Source organism: Caretta caretta, chromosome 3 (assembly GCF_965140235.1).
Source record: "Caretta caretta isolate rCarCar2 chromosome 3, rCarCar1.hap1, whole genome shotgun sequence".
NCBI lineage: Eukaryota > Metazoa > Chordata > Testudines > Cheloniidae > Caretta > Caretta caretta.
The window spans coordinates 131,466,397-131,493,994 of NC_134208.1; the positions used below are offsets into that span (position 1 = coordinate 131,466,397).

General features: G+C 38.2%; 1 protein-coding gene across 1 annotated transcript in view; it reads right to left on the reverse strand.

Annotated features, from left to right (window-relative positions):
• GALNT2 (polypeptide N-acetylgalactosaminyltransferase 2) overlaps positions 1–27,598 on the reverse strand; it is a 169,329-nt gene that overhangs the window by 40,953 nt on the left and 100,778 nt on the right. The window contains exons 4-10 of the mRNA XM_048843911.2: positions 18,067–18,165; positions 17,903–17,970; positions 16,986–17,051; positions 13,819–13,940; positions 6,037–6,124; positions 1,875–1,962; positions 609–712 (exon numbers count right to left, since the gene is read on the reverse strand). Coding sequence (XP_048699868.1) covers positions 609–712; positions 1,875–1,962; positions 6,037–6,124; positions 13,819–13,940; positions 16,986–17,051; positions 17,903–17,970; positions 18,067–18,165 — 635 coding nt within the window. The remainder of the gene's footprint in view (positions 1–608; positions 713–1,874; positions 1,963–6,036; positions 6,125–13,818; positions 13,941–16,985; positions 17,052–17,902; positions 17,971–18,066; positions 18,166–27,598) is intronic.

The following is a 27,598-nucleotide window of genomic DNA, read 5'->3' on the forward strand; positions in this document are numbered from 1 at the left end:
AATTATTCAGCTCAAATATCACCCTTAGCCCAAGAACAAGCATTAGAACATGGCCAAAGGCCAGTTTTTTCCCAAAATAATAGAACTATCTTAAACTTAGGTCCAAGTGGTCTACTAGGACAGATGATAAAAAATTATATTAGATCAGTCTTCAGACAGCTACATTTTAATTGATTTCTTAAAGTATACATAAGAGGATTAAACCCATGAACTTTTGTGTTCTGCTTTACATGATTAAATTTCAGCAACATCTTAAGAAGTCCCTTAAACTGGTAGCACTTAGACACTGCTGCATTTTAATCAATTTAGCTAGAAGAGAATGCCATTTTAGAGCTATACCGGAAATTATTTTTCAAAAATGCAATCTGTATTCCTGTAATTTCTTACTTCCATTTTATTGGCCTGCCTTTTCACAAAAATAATTGAACTGTATAGATAACAAATGCTTCCCTCTCAGTCACTCATATTCAACATTCTAGTCCTACCCCGTTCTAATTCTTTATTTTAATCTGAAGCTTGGCGGTCTCTGAATTTTTGCCAATAATCCACTTAGTCTTAACTGTCATTTAAATCCTGACTGTACGAACAGAAGAAAGCCATGTACATACCTAAGTTTTCTCCACCCCACACATCCATCATCATATCGTACTTTCCTAACTCTTCGAAATAGAATTTGTCCATCACGAACAACCCGCCAGCTATCATTGGTGTTCTAAAGAGACAGAAGGGAGAAAAGTCAGAAGTTACATATTTAATGATCTGCCAGTTTATTGTGCTTTATCATTTGAACCTTCAAGGCTGAATGCTTACTTGAAGTAGTCTTGCAATATTTTTCTCTTGAAGGCATTTAGTCACTATTCCTTGTATAGCACTACATGCATACCACCACACTAGCATTTCTAAAGAATATACTGCTTCATGGCTTATATACCTAAAGTTTGTTTCTATTTCCAGATCCTTGTTCAGGTCTCTCATTCCTTTTATATAGGACATGTACTCAGAGTCAAACTGAATTTTAAAACCTTTAACATAGTCTTAGCATAATAAAGGTATTAATTTCAATTCAAGAAAGAAGGGGTCATCTTATAAGTGCAGACAGTACACTAAGATCCTTAGAAATAATAGTTATTTTGCACTTATAAGTGCAAAATTCTAGCTAAGGTCTCAAGAGTGCTATATAAGCAATGAAAGAACTAAGCCTCATCACCCCAATGAGGTAGGGTAAATATCCTCTTTTTGCAGCTGGGGAAATGAAGTAGTCCATTCAGTCATATTTACATTTTTCAATGTTTGTCAAGCCAAGTGGTGTACATAGGGTATATATTATAATGTGTTCATGTCATATACATCTGACAGTTAACTGTTGATAGTTAACCTATGATGTTTAACAGGCCAACAAGCAGGTTAAAAAATAGTTCTACACATTCTAGAAAAAGGGAAAAACAGAAGAAGCTCTTGATGTTAACTATTAAATGCTATCAGACTTTTCTTATTACGTTTATCAATAATGGAAGCTGAACAATGAATCACAGTGATTATTTCCATTCAAATCCACAGACTTGTACTATCAGTTTCTTGCTTCTGTTCCATGTGGTACAACACCAGCTTGCACAAAACTAAAAACCATACATGAAGGATGGGAAAGGAAAAAAGTAATGTATGACTCAGCTTCAGGCAATGTTCTAGAAAAACATAGTCCTGCAAGTTTTTGTCTTGCATTTAAACTTTCATAAAAGGACTCCCTAGCACTTATCAGTTAGCATAGGGATCATTTGTCAAAGACAATATTTGGGAGATAGTAGCTCAGGAAGTTGTACTTTTAAAAATATCTACAACATTGTTTTGTGAGGGGAAAGATGTTGACAGGAACATACTTTATGGGAGCAACTGGGTTTCCTTGTCTTGCTCTTCTTTGCTCTGGTGTCATGTAATCCCATTTGAACACCAAGTTCCAATCAAAGCCTAAAAGGGGGGGGGGGAATCAGAAAGGAAAAAAATTGAAAGTTAATTGAAGTTTTAATTCATTGTTCAGCTTTTACTGATGCTTTTTCTTACTAAAAATTGGGAACAGACATTCAGATTAGATGGTTAGCGCAAAACAAATAGTTTAACATAAGGATTCAAATGAACATCTGAACTCAGGTAAACATTTGAGGGGAGAACAGAAATGAAAAGGAAAGGATAGAAGAGAAGAATCTAGATAAGAGACAGAAATGGGCTCAAATGTAAACTAAATTTATCTTGAAATACTTCTATATTGTATTTTAAAATCCACAGTCAGCAACACTAAATGAGAAACAAAAAGCCTTGGTATGGATCTAGTCTCATACACCTCTGGTTAAGTAGAGCATCAAAGAACTTTCAGTCATCATGGACACATGAGAGGTCATTACCACAATTATCTGATTTGTCAGATTATACCTATCATTCCCACAGCAGCTAATGTTTGTTTATTTGTTCGTCTCTGTTTATTACAAGCAGCACTCTCCTGGATGTCACCACAGGTTATTTGCAATTTTGTTCACCTACCTAGTTTGGAAACCTACTTATGCCACTTTCTTTAACTGCATGCTTAGAAAATATGGCATGTTAAAACCTTCAGGTGCAGTGCTTTATGTTTAACTAAAATTGTTTTATGTAAGGGTGAAAAACCTCTTTCTTTGGACAGCTTGCTTTGTGAATTAAGGTTAGAAAAACAAGCATAGAAACTGCCAAAGCTAGATCAGACTAGTCATGTATCCAGTCCAGCATTCTGTCTCCAACTGTGACTCGTACCAGATGCTTCAGAAGGAGGTGCAAGAAACCCAGCAGCTATGGGATAATTGGCCAACAGTGAAAATTTCTTCCTATTCCCACATCTCTGAGGAAGCGCCCTGAAGCATGCAAGTTTACACACTATACTAGGAGAAAGCTACAATGCTTATTACGTAATGGCTAACATGACAGCTATTCACACTATACCTGCTACCAAAAGCATTTAGAACAGATTAGGTCATCTAATAGAGGATTTCCAGATTTGTCAAGAGAGATCAGAGGTTTTCCTTTTCTGAATGGAGGTATAGCAGTTTGCCTTTGGAGAAATGGGATAGATCGGAAAAGGACAAAACTGGCTCAGGAAACATTTGCCCCACCAAGTCTATTGCACTAAGGATCCTTAACATATGCTAATAGATTTCTGCCTGGTAGGACTGATATGGACAGCAAAATGAAAACAGCTGAATCCATCTTCGACCCCACAAGATATTTATATTAATTTTATATTCACAGAAAATGAGTAGTAGTTCTGAAGTATTTCATCAGACAAGCGTGCCAACAGGGCAAACCTCTTGACAAGTTTGGAGGTTCCTATAAAATGTTTATTCTATAAAAACTAAAAAAAGCATTTCCACATTATATTTAGAGCTTTCATCTCTTAAAAAGCACTTAGATATAAAAGGAAGTAGTATTAGATAACAAAATCTCCATCACAACAAGAAAAATGTACCCTGATACTTTGTATCCTATTAAGTCAAATTTATTCTGTACTCCATAAAATGATTTGAATTACAGTGACCTATACTGTAGCTGCTGTTCCAGTGCACAAGCACTATTGAGACAGAGTTACATACCCTATACTGAAAACAAGGGGTCTCTTTTGGAACGCAGGAGAGTGTTACAAAACAACACAGAATAAGCGTAGAAAGCACTTTTAATGATAGTATTTTTTTGCTTCACCATCTTCAGTGACTGGGGAAAGCCTGAGCTCAATAAACCGAGATCACCTACTCGATAACAGGAGTTGTTTTAAACAGCACGTTTATATGTATCACTCAAGTGCAGGCCTCATGTGAAAAAGGTATTTCCTCTTCCTTCATGTGCAAGATAATTTATGGACACTCCTATCACTAAGTGTTTAGATCTAATTTAATAACATTCTATTACAGTAATTGAAAATATTTTTTCAACAGGTAACAACACTTTTACAACATTAACAGTATGAAGAGGTTGAAAACTGTCTTGGACCAAAAAGATGAAAATACATGGATTTGGAAACTGTGGTCAGATTTAGAAATTAATGTAAGGAATTTTTTTCCCTTTCTCCTACCCTTTAAAAAATATAAAATAATAATAATAATTTAGTGCTTGGAAAAAACACCAGACTGCTAGTCCTGGGTAATTAAGTTCTCCCCCCACAGATCATGTATAAAAGCAGTGTAAGTAAGATTTCCCATGTCTCAGTCATGACATGGAGAGACTACATCTAGGGATGAAAGGATAGCTCAGTTTCCATGCTTAGTCTTCGGCCTTTGCTGAGATGGCCAGAGATGCCACATGTCCCAGTGACTCTGATTGGAGTCTGTCCTTAGGGAACAGGGGGACACCACATATTCATGTAACAGACCTCTAAACTATTTTTAAAAGTTTGAACATGCAACATTTCTATTGCTAAAATTCAAAAGTAGGCAAATCCCACCTTTTGAATCCATGATGGCAGAGGGTCCCACATGCTTAAACTGATAGGGGGCAAGTGGGCAGGACTGGGGAACCACAGCTCCATAGGAGTAACATGAGGAGTAGCAGCAGACTATTTGATACATTCACCATTACCCTCTCTTCCTCCCTCCACCCATTCCCATGGAGCAAGGGTTTAAGCAGCACAACCACTATGGCAGCTAGTCCACAGCTGGAAGGAGGGAATACTACCTCAGAGAATTCCAATGCACAAATAGCAGTGCACAGATATCCAGGATTTAAAAGCATGGCAAACAAAAACACTAGACTTGCATATTTTAGAAAGCTGGCACATGTATACATACCACCACCAGAATGCTTAGGAAGTGCTAATTTTGTATACATTTAGAATTCAGTTATTTACCTTCTTTATAATAAGGAGCATATAATTGTGGGGAAATTGCATGCCTCAGCGTATTAATAAAGGGATAAGGAGCCTCTCATCTCCAGGTCACAGGTTGGAACTTGATACTCAAGTGTAGTATCTGAAGTGAAGACTGACCACATTCAGTCTAGTTTCATCAGTAGGGATCATTCCTAAGACAGCCAATGTAACTAGCAAATGCAATGGCAGCCTCAGTAAGCACTAAAGACTAAATGGGTATGGAAACTGAACTACCCTCCCTGAACGGATCCCCTCTAAGCCATGGTTGAAACACATTGGAGATCAGCACGAAGGAGTTTCCACTGACACTGCTTACACTGTACTGTCATGTGAACAGAGTTCAGTTTCCAGGGTTGTCACTCATCCACTTTGCTTTGTCTTGTATTTTAATGGCAGCACCCAAGAGCTCAGCCCTGGTTTGAAGTTTTATAAGTGTTGTATAAAGTGTTTATTGTCAGTCAACTATTCACACAATAGGTTCAGGGAGTGCTTTTAATTTATTATTTTGAAAGAAAGACACTACTATTTCTAACAGAGTTCTCCATCATAAAATTAAGGAATAATGGAATGGTAGAATCTTTCTAACCAGTATATATATATATATATATATATTTTTAAAGGTAGCCACTGTACCCTACCATGCACACAATTAATGACTGTAATGTCAAATAGTTTAGTCCAATTGTTTGAGATGAGAGTTTAGTTTTAATTTTTAAACAATGTGCATGCATGCATGCATGCATCAGGGGCAGAGAGAGTGAGGGAAAAAAAAATCAACACACACACCACTACTGATGACTTGCCAAGCTATATAGAGATAAATGCCTTATCTAAGACCAGAATCAAATACTGTGCCATATGCTTCTCCTGAAGTGCATGCAAAATTACCATAAACATTGGTGAGAGTTTTGCATGAGAACAGGGTAGTATAAACCTTAAGAGTTTGTTTATGGCTCAAAAGAAACAGTTTTCAAATAATGGAATCAGAATCCAATTTGAGTCCAGTCTAAGCCCAGGAAGAGACTGTGAAAACACCAACCTGATGTGTGAAAAGGAACAAGGGTGCATTAATGCTGTCAGTTCTGGGAATGCAGCAATTATGTTTTGCGCTTTGATGCATTAATTTTTTTGTTGACTCATATTCCAGTACAGGTACATACCGCCTTTTAAATCAGCTGACGCCCCCACGTACTGGAAGTTGTCCATATTAATTACATCAATTATAGGAGACACAACTCTGGTCTTGTCCTAAAATAAATATTAAAAAGTAAATATTGAAATAATGAAATCAATAGAAAAAGATTCAAGCAGGATGAGATGTTGAACCATTTAGTGGGAGACCATTAGCACCCCTTTTCCTGTTTTTGACTCACTTTGAACAGTCAGAAAGAGTTTCTCCTATTGGCTCTCTCAGCAAGAGAGTTCTCTCCATCACCTCCAGAAGCAGCTGCCTCGTCTTATGGTTTTCACCCCCCTCTTCATTCTAGGCTACTTTTATACAAATTTAATCCCCTCCCTTTGACTTTACCCTGAAGCAGACATCACTGCATTGCACATCAAACCTCAGAAGGCAAGTCAGAAGCACTTGCACCATTCTTAGCTTAAAACTACCCCAAAGAACAGGCGTGTCAAAGCTGCTCCAGAATTCAGATCTCAAGTCTCCTGCAATCCAGTATACTGCAGTACTCACCAGGTCTTTGCTAGTCTACCACCGTAACCCAATTTAAAAATAAATAAAAAATGTTTTGACGCTGCTGCATCAGGAGATTCTTTCATTAGCACTGATCATGTTACATGCCAGTGCAGAATGTAAGAAACCTGGGTTCTTAAAGAGGTCAATAGACTCCACATTCAAATACTCAATTAGGTAGGAAAAAGAAGGTCAAAATATTAAATCCATGAAAAGTCACTAATTGCTAGCAACAAAGCCTTTGGACAGATATTGCACCCACCAGTAGTGAAATTGCTTTGAATGCTACTCCAAACAACATGTTCTTCAAATGCAAAGCATTTTATCAAATTCACAAAACTTGCTTTCCTGTTACCCCTGAATGTAACCATTAGGATCTTGGTAAGGTCTCAGTATCTTAAAACTGATTTTGTGATATTCCAAATGTGATAGGTTGGCATGTTCCATTTCTTTCCGTTAAGTGAACAGAAACGCATTCAAACATAACTTCTGATTGTTCAAACAACTGATGACCTATCCTGAAATATATTTGCTTGCATGCAAAGTAATAGTACAAGAACTCTGCGCTCAGATGTAAGATTCAGATTGCATCACTCTGATGACATGCATGGATAACATTTCTGAACAGAATGCCATCAATTAGGGGCAGGACCAAAACATGTAACTCAAGAAATCCCTATAGATTAAGTAGTATGGAAAATGTAAACAGGTCTCCAATAAAGGAGAGGAGATCTATTTTGATTAATCTATAATAAAGTAAGCACTCATGTTAAATAAGGCACAAAGCTAAATCTTTTAATTATGCTTTTAATTGTATTTATGAGGTTAGTTTTAATGTAAAGTAATAGGGTATATAACTTCTGTAATGGGTTCAACACCCTACACTTTGCACCTCTAATTGGTTATTAATCATTTTGTCCTTTGCACTACTGAACTTTTGCAAGAATATTATAATTGCACATATTGAAAGTGATTGCTGTAAAGTATTCTCTCCTCTGGTTAATCAATTTAAATATGCCAAGTCATGAAAGGTATCACCTTGTTTTATCTTCATTTAATCTTAAATTGCTAACTCCCTAATGATCTCAGTATAGCCACTGCAAGTTATTACAAGTACCTATAATCTTGTGAAATACTGAGTATTTTACAGGAGTCAGGTCATCTTACCTTCAGTGAGTAGGTTGTCTGAAATCTACAGCCTACTAAATTTGTCAAAGGAGGATCTAATTGGGTCTGTAGTTAAAATTCAAGCTAAGGGTCCTAACCAATATCATTTCAGTTGTGGCACATAGGCCAAGTATGACCCTTCATCGAAGACTTTAAACCTTGAACACTGTGTTGCATCCATAGTAGAGAGACAACTAATGAAATAATTAGTTTAGTCTAGGTTAGAAAAACCCAGACACACAAATCAAGCTTGAGACACAGGACAGGCCAGAAAAGGCAAAATATAAGCTTTTTTGCTCCCCTACCTTTTATATATCCACTTTCTCCGAGCTAATCCTAGACATAAACTGCACAGACAAAGACTGGCGCTAAATGATCCCTTTTGTGCTCTCAAAATAAGCAGTCAATTTTCCACCCAGTTCAAGTATGCTAGATCTTAACTATTCCATTAATTTATACGAATGGGTTACACAAAAAAACAAAAAAATGAAACCCCCCAGAAAGTAAGATGTTTGAACAAAAAAAAAAAAAAAAAACAAACCAACAAAACACAAAACAAGTTGTTGTTTTACTTTGGTAAAAATATTTCCAAATACTGAGATAGCGGTAGGGGAAACATCCTTGTTTAAAAGTAAGTGCGGGGGGAGCAGCCTCACAATGGGAACGCAGACATATTGCAGCCTATCTGCTTGTTTTTATAGTACAACCAGCACTGGATGTCCATGTATAGCAATCAATTCTACACTAAATACTGCTCAGTATCTAAGCCCATCTCTGAGAGAACCTTTCTGGGTTGCAATTTCTAAAATAATTCTGCTTGGCACAGCTGAGTGGCAGTAAAAGATGCTCAAACCACCTTTGCAGCTCTGCAATATGGGACTGTTACACCAGGAGGGGATTGCCAGAACACAGCAGAGTTCCAGCCATGCCTTCTATGTCAGAGGTGGGTGTAATGGGGTAGGTGGCAGCTTGCTGACTATACATCCATCTGATTCCCACATGCCAGGAATTCTAGTCCGGTCCATTTCACTTTGATACCCATACACTTGTACAGTGGTTCTCAAACTTTTGTACTGGTGACCCCTTTCACACAGCAAGCCTCTGAGTGTGACCCCCCTTATAAATTAAAAACACTTTTTAATATATTTAACACCATTATAAATGCTGGATGAAAAGCATGGTTTGGGGTGGAAGCTGACCGCTCATGACCCCCCACGTAATAACCTTGCGACCCCCTGAGGGGTCCTGACCCCCAGTTTGAGAACCCCTGCATTAGTATCACAATATTTATACAAAAACTTTATAAAGCTTTTATATTTTTTTTTTTAAAATATCCCACAAACTAAATCGTAGGTTCAAACTGCCAGACAGTAGCTCTCTAATACTGCATTACTCTCCAGTTTTTTTAAATGATTATATCATCCCTGGTTTTCCTCATGACGTAAAGCAATAGATGCTTTTTTTTTTTGAGGGGGGGGCAACAAAATGGACAGAGCATTTATGTATTCTTAATATTAATTCTTGCACCATGCTAATAAAACTGTTAATGCAGATAAAGTGTTAACTGATATTCAGGCTTCAGAATATAGGGGGTACACGACCATCCACTGAAAAGATTAAATTCAGTGGCTCCCCTGAAATGGCCATTAATTAAACTGCATTTGTTATGCGAAAAGATACTTAATTTGCATTGCTGAAATCCTATAGGAAGTCTGATGTGCATTTTGAAAATCAGAACAAAGGCTAAGTGAAAATCTTGTTACATTTTTTAGTCTGCTGCTTCTGTTCTGTAGGTTTTCCACTATACTTTGCAATGGCATATAGAACTGAAAAGGTGTGTGTGTTTTGTGGTGACGTTGAAGGGAAATGAAGTGTGAACACAGTAGGAGTCTCTAGATTCTGGAAATTCAAAGTAATACAGAATTTCATTTTAATATTTGGTAGAGAAGTAATACAGGCTTTACAGATTTGGTGTATCATATACTTTACTGAAACCATCAGGAAGTATTCTCAGAATTCTAAATATTTTGCTTTTTTAAAATTCTAGAGGATTTCAAATGGTTTCACAAAGATTAAGCTTCACAATACTACAAGGATCTACTGATAACCTCATTTTGCTGTTGTGCGAACAAAGTTTAAGAGACTCACTGAAAGTCACGAGAAATTTGAGAGACAGGGAAATAAAACCAGTCTCACTCAGTCACAATGCCATCTTCTCTTCCTCCAAACCTCATTTTAAATAAATAAGATTATCAAGTAAGAGTGATAATCAAAGTTTACATAGTCTACAGTTAGGCTGTGATGGCAGAGATCATGAATTAAACTGTCCCCAGATATGCATGCCACCCTTGTTTATAGAACAAATATAGGGAACAGAAAATGCCAAATAGAAAGGACGTAATATCTAGGCTTGTGAAGAACATGGGAGCTATCTGTATTATTTTTATTAATATTGTTTATTAGATTATGATTAAGTTTGTTACCTGGTTTCAAAGGATTAGCTCCTACAGGAGCTCACTTCACAGCAGAGATCAGAGTACGGCTTTACATCAATCAGTCTGCAATTCCTAACAGATAATGCAAACAATCATCTGCATTGAAGCCTATCCTTGACTTCTCCCCCAGAAGGTGCATAAGCCGGTTTGGCCAGTTTCAGGAGTCCCACATCAGACAAAAACTTTGGAGGGGCATAAAAAGGGGACCATAGAACAGGAAGAGAATCTGCAGGGAAGCAGATGGAACCCCTGTCAATAGAAGCAGGAGTACCTGGGATAAGCTGGACTTCGCTAGGCTTTGAGGGAATGCTAAGCTGTAGGTAAGAGAACATGCATGTAGGCCTTTTGTTGCTTTAACCCTTTTCTCTGATTGCTATGTTCCTATGTATAAAACTTTGTTTTGAAAAAGCTGCTTTGAGTCACTGTTTACACCTACTGGCCACTGCTCCTTAAGGGAAGGCTCTTGCAGGTGCCAAACCCAATTGGGCCTGTTCAGGAATCATGCAAGTAAACTGGGATGCTGCAGCTCAGCAACCCAGTCTGAGTGGGAGACTCATGGAATTCCACTCCCAGACAGAAGGCAGGGGCCCAATGTCTGAGGGTCGTACGCTGGAGAGATCTGTGAGGGGAAACTGTGACAATGCTGTTATAGCATGTGAATCATGTAAACTGATTCAATTAAACCCCCACACTAAGATATTTGTACTGTGCTCTGCTAAAACTGCTCTCCTTCCCCCCCCCACCGCCCCCCAACCATCCCATTAGATGTTTTCATCAACTTTTATAGTGTATTTATCTTTGTAAAAACCAATGACCACTGAGCAGCTCTGGAAATAGAAGACCTCTAGCTACCTACAAAGCTGGTATTGCAAGGGCAGCAGCAGTGCAGGCTTTCCACACTGCCCTATTAAATGTGTCCCAACCATGACCTGAAGAAGTCATCTCTAGGCCTAAAACAGGTGAGTTTTCACATCCATTCCGCTTTTAGGCTCAGACTAAAAAAAGTGCCAATTAATGCCAAACTACATATTGTTTGCACTGTGAGCAAGTCTGAGATCAACACATAAGTTAACCAAGAGCCATCACGTACTGTATATGAATTGTTTCCAGGCCTTACCAACCTGAGCAGGCATAAAACCTGGAAGCGGTGAGCTCCATTATCAAACCTCCAGTCATCTAGTCAGGGAGTCTTGCCTTTCTTTCTGAAAGGGCAGGATATATCATACTCTAACTTCTCCCCAATAGAGAAACCTGAAGTCCATCCCATTCATAAATGGGTTATATGGTGGGTTGCCTATAATAGTAGGGGACCGGATTTAACAATCCAGGAGACCAGTCCTATGTTCATTGAACAATATATGAAACCAACCAGGTTACAATGCAAAAAGTGAAACTAATACATCAAATAGAGAACCATTCAGGATTTCAGATATGATTAGTTCATATATGTTTCTGCTTCTCAGGGAGGTATTTGCTATATGATAATGGTGAGGAAACAAGTTTAAGTGGATTTAATCACGTCTATCCTGCTGGACATAGCTGACACGTGGAGCAAAATGCATCAGATGCTTCTTCCGATGAAATCACTTTATAGTGCTCCATTATCCTGTCAGAACTTCAGAATAAAAGGTACCATATTCTGTTTTAATGAAGGGGTTAAATGAAATTTCCTACCTCCCAATTTAACTTCCTAAAACCAGTCAAGTGTAGCCTGAAGAGTGCATAATGGCACTGTACTAGCACAGAAACCAGAAACAAACAAGAAGCCTGGGGGAAAAAATATTTGCCCTCTATAAAGAGCTGTACTGGCTCAGAACTTCCTGACAGGTTTCAGAGTAGCAGCCATGTTAGTCTGTATTCGCAAAAAGAAAAGGAGGACTTGTGTCATCTTAGAGACTAACAGATTTATTTGAGCATAAGCATCTGATGAAGTGAGCTGTAGCTCACGAAAGCTTATGCTCAAATAAATTGCTTAGTCTCTAAGGTGCCACAAGTACTCTTTTTCTTTTTGAGTTTACTTCCTATATCCCAGTAAGGAGAGGCTTCAGTCCAGCTGGGCTAGTGGGCTTCAAAAGAGTTTACTTCTCCCTAACTTTTTTGTATTGGCATAACAAGATCGTAAGCTGAGGGCTTCCCACAAAACATTTATTATTTTCCTTTCCCTTGCTCCTTCTGAAATTCTCTACAGAACTGCTTGCTAGTTTGGGGGTTTTCTGCTCCCTTTTGACATAGGAGAGACCATTCTAGCACTACAGAACCAGAGGGATAGATGGAACCTCAGCTAAGGGGGCTTTGATATATGGCACTTTAAGCAAGTGCAAAGAAATATCAGCACTGACGTGATGTATTTAGCTGCAGGCACTCTAGGCGCTAATTAGTTACTCTCGTACTGTCAAAGTTTGACTTGGTTGAAGTTAACAATTGGAAATAGAACACTGATCACACTGTGAATGAGCATGTGCTATATGAGGTACAGCATCTCTGAAAACATCAACTAGCTACAAGGTACCACAGAATTAAACAGCAGAAAGTACCAAAAATAGAAACTGGTAGCTCCCACTGCCTGTTGGTAATAAGAAGAACTATAATCCATCTGTTCTGAATTGGAGCACTGATGGCATAGACTATTTCTTTTGTGAGACTGGGGTAGAGGAATATGGCATTAATAAGACAAAGTATCTAATGGAAACTGTTTTAAAGACGAAGGCTGCATTATCTATTATTGTATTCACAGTTTGGTACATTATAAACTGATTTTTGGATGTGATTTCGTCTGAAGCTCCAGACAGTAGTGTGCTTCAGCCACCCTGGGCTCGGGTTTGATCAATTCAGCTACTGACGCAGGCCTATGTAATTTTAAAACAAGAGTTTCGCCTTTTTCATCCCCTCCACTCCCCACTCCACTATGTAGAAAGAGGGAATTAGAGTAGGGTCATTGTGAGAGGAAACATTTGTGGAATAGGTAAATTAAAAGGGCATTTTAATGAGAAGTGGGGGGAAAAAGATGAAAGGTAGGCAATTTGCTTTTTGCAGTTTTCTTCAATGCTTCCTGGGGCAATGCTTGGACCAGCTGCTACTTATATAGAATTTTGAGAAATTAAAGATGTTGCTTGCTTACCAAGCAACAAGTAAAAAAAATACAGTTAACACATGGAGTACGTGTGTACTCTTAACCAATCTTACCAACAGCTTTCCACAGACATAAATTAGTTTTGAGTACATAGCCCAACTTTTCCCATTACCAATCTGAATATCCTCAACACCACACAGGAATAAACAGTCACATAAATGGAGTTGCACTGGGGTGATGAGAATTATATCTAGCTTTACAGTTTCTTAAAAAAAGTTACAAAGAAAAGTCATTGAGGAACCAAGAAGCATGTTTCAATTGCTTAGAAAAATTAGAAAGAGTATTTACAGATTAAGCTCTACTGTTTAGATTAAATGACCAAGAAGTGGGCTTTCATCAGCGAACACTCATGTCATCTCTTTCCTCTCACTTCAAAGAGAAAACAATCTTTTTATATATGCATAAAATTAAGGCAGTATAAATCATTTTATAACCAGGTAAGCATACACCTTAAACTAACCTCAGCTACTCTCTCCAGAAGAGGTTCCAGCCAGTGCTCATTGCATTCACAGTGACTGTCCAGGAATGTCAGTACTTTAGCCTGTGCTGCATCTGCCCCTCTGACACGGGAGCGCATCAAGCCTGTGGGGGAAAAATTTAAATAAGTCATCACAGGAGGAAGAATTTCAACAGTAAACAGACAATAACTCAGTGCTCTAAAATGTAATTCCAGTCAGCCTGTTAACAAGCCTAGCTATAAAACCAGCTGTTAGTGTAGATTTAGTGAAACGATGAGAGGATAAAATGACCAAAAGTGACGAATTTCCAATCTGTTAAGGGCTGGTCTACAGTTTTTGTATTTAATTATTTTGATTAGGTGTGATTTTCTACCAAAATAGCTATACCAGTGCAACCCCTAGTGCAGAGGTAGTAATACTAGTATAAACAGTGCTTTGACAGTATCTTATTCCTCTTTCCTTACAGCAATAACTATACTGGTATAAGTATCTTTACACCTGCATAACTCCATCCACACTAGAAGCTTGTACTGCTTTAATCTATACTGGTATAGTTAAGTGGTATAACTTGCATACTTAGACAAGCCCTAACTTTCCCATGAACTTGCTGTAGTGGCCCCTGTCCCAGGCAGTTGCAGATTTGCAAAAAGCGACACCATTGCCAAAACTCTCCCCTTCCCTTTTATCTCAAGACTCCTTGAGGACACTTTCTGCTCCTCCCTCTTGGATTGCTTCTAGTCTGGCATCTCGCCCTCTCAACTCCATCAAAACTGTTCACAAAACTAGGACTTTTTATTCCATGTTTACGTGTCTTCTCCATTTCCAATCCTCTATTTCTTGGGCTTCTGTGAGACTGTCTTCTCTGGTGGTTCTCCTAATTGGCTGACCACTCCAAAGTAACTTTTGGCAAACACACTTCTCCCTTTCCCCCAGTGTATGTCCCTGGGAGATTTACCCTGGGTTCCCTCCTTTTTATCCTCTCCTCTACCATTGCTAACTGAGTGATCATCTCTGTTCCTATGGTCTCTTACCACATCTATGCAGACAATTCAGATCTACCTCTCCGCCCTCAACTTCTCTTCATCTGTCTCATCTCTCAATCAATGTCTCACCTCTTACTTAAATTAAAACAAAGTAAATACTGAACTCCCTAATTTACCACAATCCATTGTTTTCACTGTTGTTCAAGATTACAACCCTGGGATTATATCTTTAACTCCCTACTTTCCTTCTCTATTTATACTCCAGTTCCCATCAAATCTTGTTGCTTCTCCATCTATAAAATGTTCTAAAATGCACTCTTCCTCTCCATCCTCACTGCCAAAAGCCTCATTCAAAAGCATAACTGTCATATGGAATACTGCATTCCCAACTTATCTTTCCCTTCCTTCAGTCTGACATTCAGCAGCTAATGAAGTCCCTTTCATGGTGTCTTTCTACATGAAGTTTAAACACCTCATCCTCACTTAAGGCTCTACCCTCCTTACATTTCATCTAATTTTTCCCCCTACCTCGCCCTCTGTGCTCTGACCACCATCACACCTTGTTCCTTCCTTTGTCTCCTTCCCACTCTACCTACATACCTTACTTTTTGTTTTTAATTAATTGTGCCCTCCATGTAGAACATCCCACTGGGGCACCAACTATCTTCTTTCTTCTCTTTCAAGTCCCTTTTCCCAAAATACAACCTTTGGATTTTGCTTGCATTAACTTCCACTCCCAAGATGCCTTCTCTACTCTCTTGCACTATGCCTGAAAAATATCAGGCTTTCCAATTTGCTTACTATGACTCCTTTTTAACTCATACTCTCATTTTCCTACCTTTTGCCTTTGTCCATCTTCATGTTCTGCTTTTCTAATTTCTTATGTGACACTTCATTTCTCTTATTTTTGCTCCTCTTAAGTTTTAATGTTCAGATCAATAAGGTATCAATTTAGTACAATACTTATTTGTACTTACTTTCTATATTTGTTTTCTACATAATAACAACACATGCTTTTGATGACAACAAAATGTTAAAATGTTTTCAATGCATTGTTTTTTGTTCATATTGTTCTTTGTAAATTTGTATATGGCTGTACGTTTAGGGAAAAAAATCTTAATAAAAACAGACTGCTTGTTCTTCAGGGCAGGAATCATACCTAATCTCTCTAAAACACCATGCAAAATGAATCCACTCTCATAATTGTTCATAAATAGTTTTTTCTGGGACATGCATTATTAGTAAAAGATTAGTAAAAGCCAAATTATGCCCTCAGTTACACTTGTGCAATCCTGCTCTCTAGATGTATGAGCCAGAAAGAATTTAGCTCTCCCCCTCTACAGTACTGTGAAGAGTTAAAAACACTTGAAAATGTTTGTTATCACACTAAGATCTCAACTTTAAATCAGTATTCCAGTGACAATTATCTTGTTCTTTTTTACTTTAAATGCAGTTACGATCTGAAAAATGACACCCCCTTACTCAATAGAGTCCAGTGAGTGTTCTAAGTCATCAATGCTTTTTTCCCCTCCCAAAGTATTGCTTACAAGCAAAGTCCAAACAATATATTGAAGCAGTGAACACTCAGCATAATGGAAATTCTTGTGCAAAGTATACCTTTCATTATACAGTGCCAAGAGGTTTCACGTGTGTCAATTCCTGGTTTTGGACAATCTCTTATAATTAGTTAAACATCCAATAATTCTGGCTGCCCCAGAGGCAAGACTGGCAGCCTAGTAGGCAAATATTTATAAACATGAATAAGGACATATCTGATAGTTCATTCTCAGCTACAGTAGCTGTCAACCTCACAAAACTTACATCAACAAACAGCTGTAGGACAGTCTCCCATGTCTAAGGTTTTAAACCCCATATTCAAAAAACTGCTGTCTGAAGGGCTCCTATGCTGTGAAGCGAGAGACTAGTGTGCAATGTCAATGGGAAGGATAGCAAGACAGAGGAAAGAAGTGCCTGAATCAGACTGGAAAGTTACCTTACTGACACACCTAAACATTACTTTTTTTTGTTGCACTACTAATCCACGTATACTTTTTTGCACAAAGAGATACAGAATACACAGCACATATTTTAAAAAAAATATTTCAAGTTCACTGTTCTCCAAGGTAGTTACTTTTTGTTTTTAGGCCTGCGTTTTCCCCTCCCCAAAGTAATTTCACAAAACGCACCTTCTCGACGATCATTTCGAAGGACCCGCACTTTCTCAATTTTCCCCAACAGAGCACCATCCTCAGCTAGGTGAGACATGAATTAAATAAATGACATGCAACTTGACATAATCATTAAAATAAATCAGAAAATTAGCTGTTTCACAAATGAAAAGCAAAAAATTAAAGTTTCAAAGTATTTACATTTTAACATACTTATAAATCAATAAAAAGGCAAAATGAATCTCTCGTCTCGTCACAAATAGGTGAAAAATTATTCAACTGAAAAACTGAGCTTGTCTTAAGTTTTCCCAATATTTCTGATGTGATGAACTTCTAATGTGCTACAAAATGTATGTTCCTGTAAATTAAAGGTATCCTGCCACCTTTATTTTAGGCGCAACTTTTACGTTTTGTAGAAATAGGCTTTTACAAGATATATTAATAAAAATTAACTTATTTTTCTTTAAACATTTTTTAAAAAGGTATTACGTCTCTGTGGTGTTTACAACCCAAACTTTGCAGCATCCGGCTAATATATCTGAACTCGCCAGTGAAATGAAGTAGACGCTGACTTGTAAACAGAATTTATACTGATTGGCCTAATTTCATTGTCCAAGCTTAGTGAAAAGTGAGTTATATTTCTATTTCTTAGTAGCAGTATGAATTGTTGAAGTGTCAGCCCCCTTTTAAAGCAGTGATATCAAATGGCTGGTGCAAATACCAGAAGTTTATAATAAAAACATTTATACTATGGCAAGCTTTTTCTCCTGTTTGATCTGCACCCAGCAAGAACTACATACTGCATGTTTCTTCATAGTTAAATGGCAATGACAATGAATCTGACAAAACTAAGATCAAATACTGAACCTGAAACTCCGAACTCCAAGTCACATGAATAAGGATATTGAAGGCTCAGGCCCCACGATAGTACTTACGATCATTGCTGTAGTCATCCACCAGTATGATTTCTTTGATAAGATGTGATGGGCTCTTTTTAAGCACACTGAAAAAAGAGAAGTCAGATAACTAATTAGGGTTCACCTTCCATATTATAGTTATGGGAGTGGCTTGCAGGGCAACAGGATCTCTCTCTGTATACCTGACAACAGTTCGAAGTAAAGCAGATCTGGCCTCGTTGTGGAAGGTGATCACTACACTAGTGGATGGCAGGTCTATCCGCCATTGTTTCCGTTGACACCTAAAGACAAAAAACCCTGTAATTTAAACTCATAGTACTCACATTGCAAAGAGCTCCATTATGAAGCTGTTACCAATACAGTTAATGGATGTCCTACAAGACATCTACCTTAAATATCCTTCAGAAGATTAAAAGACTTGGCTCTAGTGAGTAACATTAGAATAAAGTAATTTCCTCTTTCTGACAATTCTGGTAACTGCTCTAAGCAGAGTACTTTGTTTATAGTTCACAAAGTTATAACAGCTATGTGCTGGCCATTTTCAAGGACAAGGTAAGTCTCTCCAACCAGTGACAAAAGGGCTCAAATTTGATTTGCTATGAACCCACAGATAACCCTTTATTAAAAGTATTTACACAGTACTTTGTATTTCAGACTAATTTATTGAGGGACCATTTGAAAGCACGTGATTTTTACAGTTAATTAAATAACAGGGTTCAAGTGTTCACCTTTCTCTATCAAAATGCACACATCAATATATCTAGAGTTTTCAGGGATGCATAACATGTGTCTGACTCAAGTCTAGATGTATGTATATGCTATTACTATCAATGTTTGGTAAAAACTATGAATTGACATGCAAGAGCTGCTATGTACACTGTGCAACAGTAACAAGCAAGGCAGAGCAAGCAGATGGCAGAACAAGTTGGAGCTCTTTTGTCACTGGAGATGTTTCAGCTGTTGCCTGAATTTGGCCAGCAAGCAAACATTCTGACATTTAACTGTTTTGTTGCCTCATCACTTTAGCAGATGATATGGGAAAAGTGCTAAAAGTGAAATCCACTGGGAAGAGGGAAAACAGAAGATAGAGAAAGAAGAGAAAGAAAATGCAGAAATAATGATGGTCCTGAAGGTGAGCCTACTTTCCCAGTGAGTGACTGAATGCAACAATAAAGTACTGAATAAATAAATAATTAAAAGATGGGGCAAACTGATGTAGTACTCAATTTTCAAATGGGAATATTGCTTAAGCACAGAAGGAAACTGCTTTGAAATCTTCTTGTGAAGCTGCTGTATGCATACAAAATTTTACTCAAGTTGTGAGTTCTATTTTTTAAAAAAGCTGGTAATTAAAACTGGCATTTCAGACTACTGCTTGTGGAAACAACTTGACTGAAGAGCAGCATTAAGTAGGAATGTTTTATTGAGAAGTGACATTTTAACCCCTTAACCATATTTTTTAAACCCACAACCATACACACACACACGCACATACTCACTCACTCTAGTTAGGCTAGATAAAAATTCAATACTATTTCCAAGAAATAAAAGAGGAAGCACTTTCCCATAAAATATTTTTACCCAATAAGTAACTGAAAAACAAATTAAAGTTTTATCTGACCAAGTCTTCAATTTTCTTTTAAAGTGTTTGTTCCCTTGCAAAGGTGATGAGGCACTTTTCAGTTGAGCAGTTCATTTTGTACTACTAGCATTGCAATCCCTGCTAAATATAAGATTAAGTGGCAATTACATTTAAAAAGGGATAGACCAACATCTTTAAAACATAATTAGAAAATACCACTGATGATCTGGGTAGAACTTAGTCTGAGCCTAAACTGAGCCTAATCTGAGCCTGAACTATAATATATTACAAATCTTTAAGTTCCTTGGTTCTGGGAAATCTGATTTTCTCTAATGCCGAATTCCAATATCAGAATTTAAGGGTGAACATATTCATTCCTCAAAGGTCCTTTTTTGCTGTATTTTACTTCAGTGCAATGGTGCTTTAAAAAGCTCTTTATAATACTTAGAACTTGGATAAATACATGTTATATAAATCCAAATATAAATAGCTAAGTGAACCTCTTAAACATGAGTGTTTAAAGGGCTGCACTCTGATTGTTTGGGACTGGTGCTCAATTTCATGCTCAATCCCCAACTTTCAACATCCAATTCCATGTACAGGTCTCCTAGGTGGCTGGCACTGTACTGACCTTGCTCACAAATACAATCTTCTATGTAATTCTAAAAATCTATATTTTAGGATTCTAAAATTCAGAATTTGAAAAACAAGAGTAGCTGTGAAATGATATTTGTGCAAACACACACATAACATAATCCTTCTAAACAGTAATAATGGTAGGGTAGTCCATCTAACAACTAACTTTTCATCATCTCTAATAGGTGCAGAGTTTAATCTAGAAAAGACAAAATCCCAAAATGCTTAATCCCCCACAGGACCTATGAGAAATTAATCTGCTTAAAAATCTCATTGGCAATACCTTTCAAAAATACTATCAATTATTGCATGTGTTCCCTTCCAAAGTTAACAGAGCAGGAGAAAGCTGCACTTTAGAAGAGATCCTATGGTATGCATCTCAAAAAGTCTGGGGAATTAAAAAAATGATCCTTGTCCACATATAATGATGTACACTAGTCTATCTTAGTGACTTCATTTCCTTTGATGTCCTTTTAATTACTATTAGAAGCTGAGTGTTTTAAAGTAGTGGTTCTCAACCTTTCCAGACTACTGTACCCCTTTCAGGAGTCTGATTTATCTTGCATATCCCAAGTTTCGCCTCACTTAAACTACTTGTTTACAAAACCAGACATACAAATACAAAAGGGTCACAAGCAAACTATTACTGAAAAATTGCTGACTCATTTTTACCATATAATTATGAAATAAATCAATTGGAATATAAATATTGTACTTACATTTCAGTGTATAGTATATATGGCAGTCTAAACAAGTCATGATCTGTATATTTTCGTTTTTACTGACTTGGCTAGAGCTTTTTATGTAGCCTCTCGTAAAACTAGGCAAATATCTAGATGAGTTGATGTACCTCCTGGAAGACCTCCGCTTACCCCTGGTTGAGAACCACTGTTCTAAAGCACACAAATATGCAGGTTCGGGCAGCCATGACTAGCTACACCATCAGCTAATAGCAAGCTCAACACATCAGACAAAACATTGCTTAGAATATACAATCAAATCCACTTTTAGGTAAGAATCTCATTTTTTTTCTTAAAATGTTAAAAAAAGAATCTGCCTGCATAAAAACATTCTCCACATCTGAGGACATGAGTCAATGATCTATACATAAAACTCGATAAGTTATAAATATTTATGGAATAGAGAAGCAAGTGGCAGTGGCTAGAGCTGTGAAAGCTTCTGCCTTTCCTGCTTATAAAAGGCCCCATCTACACTACATAATTTTAGTGTTAACAACTCCAAATCCCTAGCATACCGATAGCATGACACATACATACACACACTAGTGCTTGCAATGGTACACAAATATTCACAGAACAGTTGTGATTACACGTCAAGGCTATGCCCATCAAGGCTTGAAGGTCTACGCTGCCGCTGGGAACAAGCCATCCAGCCAGGCAGACAGATTTGCATTAGAGGGGCTTCAGGTAGCACAATTAAAATAGCAGCATGGATGCTGCTGCATCCTCAATGGCTCAGGCTGGTCACCTGAGCTCAAATCCAGGAGGTTGGGCGGGTCCAACTCAGGTATTTACCCCAAGCCTTCACTGGTGCAGCAATGTCCATTGCTATTTTTAGTGTGCACTAGCACAAGTCTGTCTGCCCAGGCTGGGAGGCTTGCTCCCAGCTGTAGACATGCTCCAATTGAACTGTTATCCATCAAGATTTGCAGAGACAGGTTTGGCTTCGGGACTCAATCTATTGGTGTTCATGGTCTGTAGAGTGACAGTGAAGTTGGATACCACATTAATGTCCATTGTGAGGTGAGAATACCATGCCCCTTTGTCCACTGCAGAAAAGTGGAGCATTACTAAAAAGGTATAACGCATGTTTTCACCCCCATCTAAACATCCACGCAGGATCCAGCCACAGCGATACACCAATGCTTGGATCACCAGGAAGTTGCAGCCTTCTCTGTTAAGGTATTGACTTAATGGAGTAAGCCCAGAATGGGCACCTGGATATTGTCTATAGCACCAGCACAGTTCAAGAAGTCCAACACTTCTTTGTCTATAGCACAGCACTTCTGAAAGCCAGGCTACCAATTTAAGTGCCCAATTTTTACACATGTGTTTGACCATGTGGGGGGGGGGGGCAGTTCTCTTATTAAAATCCTATGTACATTTATACGCAAATTACACACAACTCTGGCTCTCAGCAGGTTGCCAGTGGGATTCGAGCATTACAAAAATTGTGTACCACTGCCCTAAACACTGTGAATGGTTGTACCAGTAGAGGCTCACAACACAGTCCCTTAAAGGTTCTGTATGCTGAAAATTTAATCTGCTGTCATGCATTTTATTTTTTGGCCCAAAGCAACTCAAATGGATTAGATATCCTAACATTACAACTAGTATTCCCAAAAAACAGCATTAACCTGCTCTTCTTTAGGATAAACTTATCTCACTTTAATGACCTTGAGTCTGTTCTATTTGCCAGTGAATCATGAAGTTAACATTCATAAAATGTAGTAGGATTTGAAAATGTGACATTTAACTTCATTTAGTTGTTGCACTTTTGCAAATGAGGAAATTTGAACTAGAATGCATCTTATGAAATGTCAAGTTATTTGATGCAGGGAAGCTTCTCGCCTTGAAAAGGGTAAGCTTGGGAATAAATTCACTCCTATTTTGAGGGAGAATCCAAGGCTCCAAATTTGATCTGAAAGAATTTGCCTCTTGTATATTTTAAATGTGACCTATTTATATTTCTCATTCTATATTCAAAAAGTACTGCAATTTTTGGAAGGATATTCTTTTCTTCATGCATAAAGTATTTGAATTCCTGCTTTAAGTGCAAAACTCAACTCAGCCTTAGCATGGAACCACAAACTGTTTGCAAAATAGGATGATACTGCAGTTGTGTTCAAGATGCACATCCTGCCACTCCACTGTCAAGAATTTTGTAAAAAGCTTTTTTTTTGTTGGACTTCCCTTAAAAATAAATAAATAAATAAATAATAAATCTGATCAACAGCCAATTTTCCAACCATCTTTAACTAATACTAGAGCTGTGCTGGATAATCAATTCTTTATAAACCTATTTGGGCACAGTAAAGTGCTATAAATTAAAAGTGTCACGTCACTTCAAAGACTACTAAAAAGGATGCCATCAGAAGCATGGCAAGGCAGAGACCTTTTTTGAAGATTTTAAAACTTTGTTAAAATTGAAGCTACAAGCTGAAATTTAAAAGCTGCCTGTGTCATGTTAGTGCTCAGCATTGTTACCACAGTAACTTCAACTGTACAGAGGCATCCACCATGATAATAACAGTTACTGCTACTGTGAGGGGCCATCAAAGCCTACTATTATATGAGCATACCTGATATCATGGAGATAGTTAAAAAAAACAAAAACAAAAAACCGGATCCTCTCAGTGTTGCCTTCCATTTGTCCCAGGCTGCTCCTATCTGTCTAAACTCTCTCCCTCTCCCCACCTCCAATCTAATTTCACTTTTATGACTAAAGAAAATACCTTTTGGAAACTTGTTTAATTCCTCTAAACACCCTCAGAATTTAAAGAAAAGATGAAAATTCTGTGCTGGTAAAATGCCTTGCTATTTAAATAAATGTCAAATAGAAGTTAATATATCTACAAGCCTAACTCGTAAAAGCAGTTTAAGGATTCCATATTTAAAAAAAAAAAAATGTAGGAAGTAAAGAATGAGATAAATCCTCATATGAATCCCCCCCCCCCTTTTTTAGAAAAGAATTAGCAACTTATTCAGAGAAAATATACTACTTCCACCCAAATCACCTGCAATTTAGCTGGAGCCAACATGACGCTCAGTGACACAAACTCAGATCTTAAAAGCATTTCTCTGTGTCTGTCACTCTATCAAATATTTCAAATCACTTTTCTGTTTCCAGGCTGATGGCATGATTATCTTTGCCCAAGTTAAAAGCAACAGACTCACTTCAATTTTGACATATGGTGGAAACTGGACAGTCAGTGGATGCCATTTTGAGAACTACTCTAAAAAACTAAAATTTACAGAGGGACTGTCAATTTTTGTTCTAATGCAAGCTCCATGTGATAAGCATAAAACAGAAGCAGCCCTTTCCCAGGAGCATCTTCCTTGTTGGCTTCCTATTCCCTGGACCCTTCTAACTCTCCCCAGAGTAGGCTGTCCTTATAGGATGATTTAGTGAAAAGTGATCAAACAGACCTATACATCCTGCATACAGTCAACATATGGAGTTCAACAGCATAGGAAACCATTGTGGGAAACTCTTTCAATCCACCTCAACAAAAACTAGCTGTTATAGAGCTTTTCAATCAGTAGATCTCAAAACACTCCACAAAGGAAAGTATCATCTCCATTTTGCAGATGGAGAAACTAAGCATAACGAAGTATATCATACATCTACTCTAGCCAAGTCCAAAGGATATCAGCTATCACAGTTCAACACAAAAGGAGGAACTCTCCAAGATACACATTACCCAGTAAGATCATTAAAATTATAACAAGATGGGGGCTGAGGTTTTATTTTTTAAAATGAAAGTGCTGTGTTGAAACAGATGTAGGATTAGATTTCTCATGCATTAAAGTTTACCTCAAAAAGGCAAATAAAAGGCCATCTCTTTACAACTTCTCAGTACACTGTAGGCAAGTTTCTCCACTTTACTGAGCTCTGGTCTACACTACAAATTTATGTTGCTATAACTGCATCGCTCTGGTGTGTGGAAATCCGCACCCCTCAGCAACGCAGTTATACCAACCTAACTCCTAGTGTAGATAGTGCTATGTCGATGGAGGGCGTCTCCTATTGACATAACAACCACTTCTCAGGGAGGTGGAGTACCTGCACTGATGGGAGAAACTCTCCTGTCAGCATAGGTAGCGTCTTCACTAAGCCAATGCAGCTACATTGCTGAGAGTGTAGACAAGCCCTCAATACTTTCCTGGCAGCAACGGAATTCTTCCTGCTTTCCAGAATGATTAACGTTACATATACAAGATCTTCTTCTAATCAGCGTGCCTATCACAAGTGTGAGGAAATTCCAGGTTGCTATACAATTTGTAGTTACAAATTGTTAAAGAAAACAAAGGTGATGCCAATACCTTCCCCATCCCCCTCTCTTCTGCCTCTCCTAGCTACTCCCATCTTTAAAGCACTGCCATGTTTAACTAACCTAACTACTTCATTTCTGTATTTTATCTAACCTACTTATGATTGACTCCATTAATTTTAATATTTTTGGCACTAAGTATATTTATTCAAGAGCTACAAGCAAGCCACTCGTTTCACTTTGTTTTCCTCAAGTTATTGAAGAGCTCCACATTGTGAATGACTAATGCTTTAATCTTGATTAAATAGGTTGCACCAACCTTGCTTACACTGTATTTAAAGCAAAAAAGTCTTCAGAAATCAAGGAAGCAGTCTGCAAGCTTTTATTCTGAAATGAAATAACTTTACCTTCATACTTTTTTTTTTTTCACACAGATGTGTTTGATAGAGTGTTTTGAACACTTGATAAAAACAGTTTTTAAAATCTAAATTTAAACACCACCCCTTTAAAAATCCACTGAATGCACAACCCTGGGGGGAAAAGTGCTCTTATTGATTATTTCTTCCTTTAAAAGGCAGTAAGTTTGAGGGCCCCTTTTTCTCAAGGCTGTTTAATTATGGTACATAGAAAGTGTATTAGATCAATTGTTAACATGCAAACTTTCTTTTGCATTTCACTTTACTTTCAAGGAGATGTTCCTGCCACAGATTTCTAAAAAAGGCTTTATTGTATTATTGAAGAGATGTGCTTAGTTGTACTGAGAAGAAAGTAACTTACTTGTGCTTTTCATGATCTTTGACACCCCAAATGCAGACAGAAGCATCAGATTTTAGGCTTCACTCAAGAATTAAGAGTCCATTAGCTCCTGTACCAGCATGGCAGTCCTTCTCTTGGCCATCCCTCTCAGCAGGTGTTTGTATGCTGCAGGGAACGGCCGATGTATTCCTGACGGCTCACTGGTGGATGCAACAGTATGGGTTGAGAGGCCTCAGGCTCAACAGAACTCAGGGAGTAAACCTATCAGCATTAAAGAAGGGGAGAAGGCTTGGGCTGAAATTTGTTATTGGGGCAGAGAACGACTCTTACTAGGTGCACCTAACACAATGGAACTATGATTTCAATTGGGGTCTCAAAGTGCTACTGAAATGCAATTATTTGTTTCTTTGCAAATAAAGCCAATCACCACAAAGGGGATGAGCTTTGGCCCTATACAGTGTGTGGGCTGTGTTTTGAAGTGTGGGAAAATCACCTGTTCACAGGCCACCTATGAATCCTTTAATTCCCTTCCTGTCTCCAGTATTTTTGGCAAAGCAAGTGAGTAGGGAAGGAAGAGGGAGCACTTTGGAAGACAACCAAAAAGGTTGTAGGTTTATTTTCATCTGGCTTCTATTCCATTCAGATGCAGATTTCAGTTAAGCAGTCTTGTGGGGAATGGATAAGGAGTGCAATGCCCACAGTTGAGTGCTCTTATGTGCAGCTTGGAAAAGCGTGGTTGTTCAGAACACATCAACCTGTTCTGGTTAGTGAGCCCATCTATACACTCATAGTCTAAGACATCTCACACCCCTACTAGAATGCATTTCCACTGAATTTACAAGCAAGTCAGGCACTCTCCATTTCCTTTCTGCTTTTTAAACAAGGCACCAAAGTCTCAGATTTCCTTACAGCTACAGCAGAACATAGAGTCAGTTCCATTTTTGGCTCAGAAAATGTGATGACAGAAGTTGGAGTTTAATATCAGGCCTATTCTTTTTCAGGAGGACTGCTTCTGAGCGGACTGCTGAACAGCACTGGGGTTGTGTATGAAGGTTACACAATTACCCTTCTCCTGTTCAATGAGAATACAAAATGGATGGATTAAGCTGAAACTTGCTGTGAGGACCATCAAATCTCTCAATGAAGGTTCTGGGACATTTACTTTTCCATTTGGGGACTGTTAAGTGCTAAAAGTGGATCCATTAGCACAGGGGTTCTCAACGTTTTTCTTTCTGAGCTCTCCCTCCCCGGCCCCCATGCTATACAAATTCTATAACCCAGAGGGGGCGTGGGGGTCAGGGCTTTAGCCCTGCAGGGCATTGGGGGTGGGGCACAACTCAGGGCTTCAGATGCCAGATGGGTGGGAGGGGGGCCTCAGGTTTCCTGCCCCAAGGGATGCTGGGGGGACCTTGGGGCTCCCAGCTTTAACCCCACGGGGCGGCTCGGGACTCACGGACCCCCAGTTGAGAACCACTGTATTAGCACTATGCCAATGTTCTCAATTGTACAGAAACAGCATGAGATACTGAGATGAAATTGGCATGCCTAAATACCAAAATAGTAGTCTACAGTCAGCACTAGAGCAGATGGATTCCAAAAACCAAAGAGTGTGGGTGGGAACAAACTAACCGAGATGAGAGCGAGAAGAGCCACTAGTACTAAGCCAAGACACTCTAAGTTCTTGAAGGTGATAACAGAACACAAAAGAATAGACCCAAGAGTAAGA